Raw genomic sequence first — 7,912 nt, 5'->3', positions numbered from 1 at the left:
TGAACCGACAAGGCTGACTCATGGGTTCTGCACATCGTCTTGATGAGGTGATCATTTGACCCAAGTTTCATGAAAATCCTTCAAGGGGTTTAGGAGATATGGACCGGACACGATTTTGTTACGGACGGAAGGACGGACGGACGGAAGGACGGACGGACGCAGACCATTCCTATAATCCCTCCGCCACGGCGGGGGATTAATAAAAAAAATCTGATGCTTTTATGACTACAACACCAGACGTTCTTATATTTGGCTCACGCGAGAACCTTGAAACAGTCATAGTTACATATATATTTGACTGAATACAATTGACAGATGGAAAATAAACTGCAAATCATAGTATACGACAGACGACAAAACTTTTTTTTCTCCCTCAGAAATTTGAAATCTTTTGGACTTTAATCTTATCCCAGATCGGATCCCGATAGCTGATAAAATGTTTCAGTAAACATCCGATTTAAACTGCTCTCCCTAAAGAAACAAGAAGACAAACAAACAGACGGACAGACGACTGGTTGTAGTCTTCGGTACCTCGAGGGGCGTTTTCATTCTAAAAGAACAAAATATGTGCGTTTCAAATGCATAAAGATTTAATACAGACATTAAGACAATTAAATATGAAATGGAAAATAAACTATATTTTACATACTGGCATATGTCATGCTTAAATACATAAATGACAGGTGTTATAAATAACTTCAATTAGTGTTTCATTTTTCAACGTATGTATTTTTCTTTGGCTTAATGCTGTAAAATACTTCACATTTATAAAAACCGAATTACATCATCATCAAGTTCATGTGGACTATTTTATTGTAACATTTACATGATGACGGCTATTTCTGTGTGTCCGAAAGTAAGAGCAAATTTGTAACAATGATTTATGGAGTCTGTAGCAATTTTGACAAATGTTCATTTATCTAATAGGTGTGGACAGTATAGACATACATATACATTCGTTTTCATTTACATGTATCTTATAACAAATTACCTACTACAATCATGCTTAAAAGCAATAAATTTTTAACTCCCCTTAAACATACCTGACAACAGACTGTAAATTAGTCATTAACTGAAAAAAAGTCTTGTAAAGCACTATTCTAATACACTAACTCAAAATTGCAGACGACAGTATTAACATTTATCGTCTGCTTATTAAACCATATTTATCTACACTATATTTAGTTTTACTGCTTAATCTCAGAATGTAATAAATACTTCAGAATGCAACATATTTAACATCTAGCTAGGCATAAAATGTCTGTTTCTTGTCCGTCAACCAGTCGTCAATAGAATTCGACCATAATTTTTCGTCTTTCTAACATATGACTACTCATTGAGCCATGATACTGTTGTGCTAACCATATGTAAAAGTACACTATAACTGATCCCTTATTCTAAATATAATGAACTTCAATTTTCACACTAGCAAATTCATCAACCTACATTTTCACGTCAAATTCTTCAAACTGCACTTTCACATTATCAAAATTTTCAGCTTTCATTGTCACGAAGAAATATACCACTACTATATAGAACTGTAAAGAAAAGTCAAGGAAATACTGTTTTTCACTCCAACTTGTAGTTATTAGATCGTTTGCTTTTGTTTCGTCGAGTTACTAGTAAGTCACAGACGCCCATTACGACTCTTTCAAAACCTACGCAAATTAATTCATTCACGAGAGAGTATGAATCAAAGTCATATGATATATTTTTCCGACGTATGTTATCCAAACAGGTCTCTCATAGACCTAACATGTGAGTGGCGCGGAGGCATGATAATGTTGTCATAGTTTTGCTTCTAAATGTCCTTCCGTGCAATGCCTTTCCGTGTTAATGCCCTTCCGGGTAAAACAGAATATAAGAACTATCTGATTCCCCATAACGCGTGATAAGTAGTTCTAGTTAAACCAGGGACAACTTTGTTGATAATGAAAATAGACAAGAAACAGATCATTTTTCCTTGGCCTTACTTTCTTTAATGTTATCGTCCGGCTACGTTGCTAAATCCGTCTGAATAATGCGAAATCGGCACAGATCTTACATATGGTGCTTCTACAATCAATTTCCCAGTGTCAGAAAAGAAAGCTTTCACAGAATATGGATCAACAGTGTCCGGAAGGTGTATTTCCCTATTCAATTCTTTTGTTGATGTTCTGTTTCCTAACTTTTCTTCCCTTTTCGCGCTAATAACTAACTTCCGGTCTACCGTTTTAACTGAAAGTTCTTCTGGCGCAAAATCTTCAATATCCACATCAACTTTGAACTTTCTATCTGATTCTTGTATATTGCTGAATGAACTTGCCTGAGGTGGCGGTGGCGGAGGTGAAGACATTGCCTGTGGAGGGCTTTGCGGCGGAAATGACGTCACAGGCTGTGTCGTCTGGCTTTTCTGTGGTGATGCTCCCGACAAGAAAGTCGTGAAGGTTGACGAATGCTTCTGCTGTTGTGGTTGATGCTGTAGCGTTTGTTGTTGTTGTGGCTGCACTGGTGGAGGTGTATTGCGAGCTCCACTTGCTACAGGCGGCGGCGCAGTGCTTGTTTGGATGATGTGCTCCATCGGAATAGCTCGCGGTGTTCCGCCGTCTTTGACCGCTCCGTACTGCTGACTTGGCATTGGTGCTTCGACGGTTAGAATTCCGTCAGTTGAGATAGAACACTGAAGGGCCATAGCATCGATATCACGTGGTAAATCCACTTCGCGGCTATATTCGCGACTGACACTTTTGTTGCCAGATTTTTCCTCATGCTTTGCGTGTACAATAAGCTTATTCGTATCTATTTTAACACTTACTTCCTCTGGCTGGTAAGTAGCAACATTAAACCGTACGCGAAATACTGGTTTGCCATGTTCGTCTTGTTCAACAACACCTCTTGCCTCATCCTTCAAGCTATCTCCCATTTTAAATTTGTCACTGATCGATTCTAATCGTCCATTGTCTTCCGGTTTTAGAGTGAAAAAGTCTTTGCGCATGCGCTCAATTTCATCCTCCCATTCCCGTCTGCGTCTTTCCAAATCTCGCTCCATGTCTCCCCAAACTCGACTTTGGCGTTCTGCGAAACTGAGATCGTCTTTAAAGATTGGAATTCTCTGCGCCATCACGGCGAATCACAGTAACTGGAAAGATAAAGTGAAAAAAATATAACACTCCCTTACGATCGCCCTAATAGTATTCCAGACACCTGCAATGAAATATGGCAGATGCAATAAAAGACTTTCTAAAGTTTTTTTTTTAATTGATAAAAGATGATACACATGAACATTTAAGAGCGACACAATTTGTTGTTGTTGTTGTTTTTTTTTTTGTATATTTGTTGGGTTTGTAGTCACACTATTTAAATAGAGAAAGACCCCTGGTGCATCTCCAGGCATTATTCCAGATATAAACAGGGCACCTGGGTAGAAGCAGGGACTTTCCATTAGCCAGATGGGTTGCTTTTTCAGGGACACATGGGTCCAATGTCAGCCACCTTAACCACTCGATCATAAAGGCTCCTATCTGTGATATAAAGTAATGATCATATTTGTTCGTGTTGGCCAAGGTTCTTTCCCGAGCACCGCGTTGCATGAATTGTATTGTTAAAGTTCAGCGCTCTGTGACCTTTCTAGAGATTTTTTTTATTAATACATTGTATTAGTGAAAATAAAGACATGATACACACGAACATTTATGAGCGACGTTTTTTACATACAAATCTTTTCAAAATCTTACACCCACTGATATATAAACTATATAAAACAAGAGCTGTCAGTTGACAGCACGCTCAACTATTCTCATTGCTTGATAGTATAATATAAGCTATGAGTAAAACTTTAACATTACAATAAGCATATTCTAAGTCGAAAAGGGGCCATAATTCAGTCAAAATGCTTGATAGAGTTGTCAGCTCCTGTTTAGAGACTGGGGTCATGATGGTAAACAAGTATGCAAAATATGAAAGCAATATCTCAATGGACTTAAAAAATATTTGGGGTGGTACGCAAACTTTAACATTACAATAAGCATATTCTAAGTCAAAAAGGGGCCATAATTCAGTCAAAATGCTTGATATAGTTGCCTCCTCCTTTTTATAGACTGGGGTCATGATGGTAAACAAGTATGCAAAATATGAAAGCAATATCTCAATAGACTTTGAAAACAGTTGGAGTGGTACGCAAACTTGAACATTTGTGTGACGCTCACGCTAACGCTAACGCTCATGTTCACGCTCACACTCACGCCGACGCCGGGTGAGTAGGATAGCTCCCCTATACTTCGAATAGTCGAGCTAAAAATAAGATTGCAAATTAATTTATCAGATGCTAATTGCAAACGATGGATCTTGTTTAGTTATGACTAAGACATTTGTTAATTTATCCACGCATGTACGATACACATTTATAATTTATTCAACAGCTTTCAAATCTGACATTTTGTCCATTTATGGTAGATTTATCCAAAGGCAACCTTAAGGTTACAGGGTGTCAAATGTAGCAAGGAGAGACGCTGATTGATGCTGTTTTATAACTTATTTACATTTCGTAAGTTACAATGTAAGAGGTATGTAAGAAATAAAATACAGGTGCGGCATGTTTACGATTCGTTTGTTCTTTTTTAACGTTTTTTTTTAAATACAAGTACACTGTGTTTATTGTAAACAAACTGTTTTTACCTTATTTAGATGTGTGCATGTATTATTTTTTTTTTTGCAAAAAGAAAGGTTTACTTAAGTGGGAATACAGTTTCAAAATAATTCAAGGAGTTGGAGCCCGAACGAAGGTCGTAATAACATATAGGGAAATGAAGAAGCTTACTACCTTCTAACTACCTTGAAATATATCCTATAAAAGTATATGATATGATATGAGTCAATCTGACGAATCATTGAAACAGAAGTAGTAACCTGATATGTGATTTCCCACAGCAGAGACCATAGCGATATTTCTCTTATCGTACCGGATGTCTTTTTCTTTTATTTATTTGTTCTTTTTTGTGAGTTTTGAGTCACACTGACATGATTTAGGTCATATAGCGACTCTTGTAGGTTTTGATGGCGGTGGAAGGACCCAAGGTGCCCATCCGGGCATTATTTCAAGCATGGGCGAACACCTGGGTTGAACCACTGGCCTTCCTTAACCGGAATGGATTGCTTCTTCTCATGACACCATTTCAACACCACAAAGCGGGGTTCAAAACCCAGTCTGGGCATTTAAATAGCGTCAGCAGTTATCTCCCGTGGACAAAAAAACCAAAACAACAACGAAAAAACATAGGCTCTGAATACAGACTAATGAAACGTTTATCAACGACTGTCGATAACTTGTTTTTCTAGTTTAACCTTGAAATCATATTACCGTTATGCACTATTTACGATGAATCTCCCAATTTTCTCAGAATCTGCAATGTGTTTATAAATCTGTTGTTCTAGACAGTAATTGCGAGTAGGCCTATATCTCGTACATTCCCTCCATGTTTGATGCTATCTTACCCCTAACGTTGATGGTATCTTGCCAGATCATGACAAAATGTCAACACAAAGTGTTATGATATGATCTTATACAGATATTTTTTTTACTTGTTTTAATGTCGAGTCCGGGTTACTACTTTTTGTTATTAAAAATGGCGGTGACAGTCTTCGGTACAATAACCACAATGCTGCTGCTACAAATGACGATTATACAGATGATGATGATGATAATGATGATGATGACTAAATGAGTTTGATGGTTAGATTGTTGGGTTAAGGATGATAAGCACTAGTGATGATGGTAACATACTGGTGTTGTAATCACTCAGTAGTGTGCTGTTGTTGCTACTGTTACTGGTAAAACTGTTAGAACTAGGTGGTGAAGGTGATGATTATTTAACTATTTTTACTATCCGAACCAGACGATATTGGAACCAAGTTGACTGGCTGCTGCCGCTTCTGCTGTTGTTATCTATGGTGATGATGATGATGTTTATATAATGATGATTCGGATAAGGTGGTAGTCTGACTACCGATAAGATCATTTTAATAATTTGATTTTTTAATCATTCTGAACAATTTTTGTGGGCTCTGATTTTCTCCTGTTTTGAGAAGAAAAGGAACAGAATTATATAAGATTTGAATAGCCTCAAATTATCTCTTGGGTCTAAACACAGACTAATAAAGTGGTTGTGGTAATTACAGAATCTTTATGCCATCTTCTTTCGTTCTGTTTACAAATGTATCCGCAATTTGGAAAATCGATGATGAACGCTGATAAATATGTAAATGTTCAAGATAACCGTGAGTTCTCCGTATCAGATAATATGCTTTCAAGTGGGCCGAGATGTTTCAACTTGATCTCTGTCTCCAGCAATGATGCTAAAACAAACAGAAGTTTCTAGAGAGGCACTGGCACGTGTTTTATGATAATTTGCACGATTAACATGGTGTCGAGAGAAATGTCTACTTATTTAGAAACACTTCAACTTTAATAACCATGATATTTAAAAGTTCATTTACAAATTTCAATCTCGCATTGTTTTGTTTGGTGTTTATATCATCCCCGAGGTCATATTGCAACTTTAAAAGTCATAATGGTGGTGAAATATCTATGATGTGCTATTTTGACCAGGCATAGTCAGGCCTATTCTACAAGCAAGCGACATGGAAGAAACTCCGAGCCCGCTAATGCACGAGACACTTAGTATGTCACAAGAATGATCTGAGGTCAGGCATAATTGGTGCTAATATTGGTCGTTGATTGAAGTAATCGAGGAAATATACATCGGATATAATATACGAAATATACGTGAAACAGTACCACAACTAAAGTGCACAGGGCATCAGTAATACTTAAGTACTTGATAAAGTCTGCCACACACTCGAGATCAAAGTACAGCAAGTATATAGCCTGCCATGATACAAAAACAGCCCCTATCAGGTTACATATTTATTTACTGCAGCTGCCTGTCACAACCAAAGAATCGCAGAAAAAAAGTTTAACATGTCCAGTATCATTTTTACAAATTTTACAACAAGAAAACTATTCTGGACGTATTCCTGCTGAATTTTTTCACGTACCTTTTTAACAGCGGAGAATCCAACCCAACAAAATCTATTAAATCCTTTTAAAACACCAACCAACAAATTGGCAAAAACCATTCAAGCAAAAACAAACAATGTCACATGTAACGCGTTTATTCCCATGGGTACCACACGTCTGACTGCAGACAGCAGATTATCTTCTATGTAATACTCAGCATCCTATATATCTATAATTCATTCACACAAAACACAACACACACGGCAGAGAGTATACTTTTTCTCGTGTTGTCTAAATGCATAAGAGACTACAGCCTGTGTTTCATTCTAGACCAGGGGTGGATATGAAATATTGATATTGGTATTATGTCTAGATGGATCGATTCCAGGCAAGATTTGTTACATAGCATAAACCAGCTGGCGCTGAAAGCTATGTTTGATAATGGATTAAAGTAATTTGATGAAAAGCTGCTTGCAACAATACACAGAAGTTCAATAAAGAAATATGTATATAAATAATTGTGTTTTAGTATACCTTGCACTTGAATGTTTGAGGATTGTATCTTTTTATTGCAGTAGTTCCTTTTATTTTATGTAGTAAAATTAATTCGAAACAAATTTCAAACTTTGAAATTGCGCCAGGAATTCACTAATCGTTATATACACGTTTTACCTCATACTTACTGAAAGCCTAACGGACAACCCAAAATTCAGTAATAACCAAACATCGATAAATATACAGCCTCGTCTAAAACACACGTGCAACCCTACTTTAAATATCCCCTAACACATGTACAGCGGCACATTGATCCAACATATGCACAGTGGCACCCTGAATGTCTCCAAATACATTAAAACATAATTCATTCTCAGTCTTGGGCTGGTTGATCTCCAACGTACGTGTTTCAAAGACCAAAGC

At 37.1% G+C, this 7,912-nt stretch overlaps 1 protein-coding gene across 11 annotated transcripts in view; it reads right to left on the bottom strand.

Annotated features, from left to right (window-relative positions):
* Positions 1 to 568: 568 nt before the first annotated feature.
* LOC123537534 (uncharacterized) overlaps positions 569 to 7,912 on the bottom strand; it is a 41,587-nt gene continuing 34,243 nt past the window's right edge. For 10 of the 11 annotated variants that reach the window (XM_045321333.2, XM_045321323.2, XM_045321329.2 and 7 more), the window contains exon 2: positions 569 to 3,118. In XM_045321333.2, coding sequence (XP_045177268.1) covers positions 1,985 to 3,100 — 1,116 coding nt within the window. In that variant the 5' untranslated portion in view covers positions 3,101 to 3,118 and the 3' untranslated portion in view covers positions 569 to 1,984. Of the gene's footprint in view, positions 3,119 to 7,032; positions 7,191 to 7,912 lie in introns of those variants that run through there. The other variant, XM_045321324.2, reaches the window with a different exon arrangement.

This window comes from Mercenaria mercenaria, chromosome 17, assembly GCF_021730395.1.
Source record: "Mercenaria mercenaria strain notata chromosome 17, MADL_Memer_1, whole genome shotgun sequence".
Classification (NCBI taxonomy): domain Eukaryota; kingdom Metazoa; phylum Mollusca; class Bivalvia; order Venerida; family Veneridae; genus Mercenaria; species Mercenaria mercenaria.
Note: the sequence above shows the minus strand (reverse complement) of the source record. Positions and strands in the feature narration are given on the sequence as shown.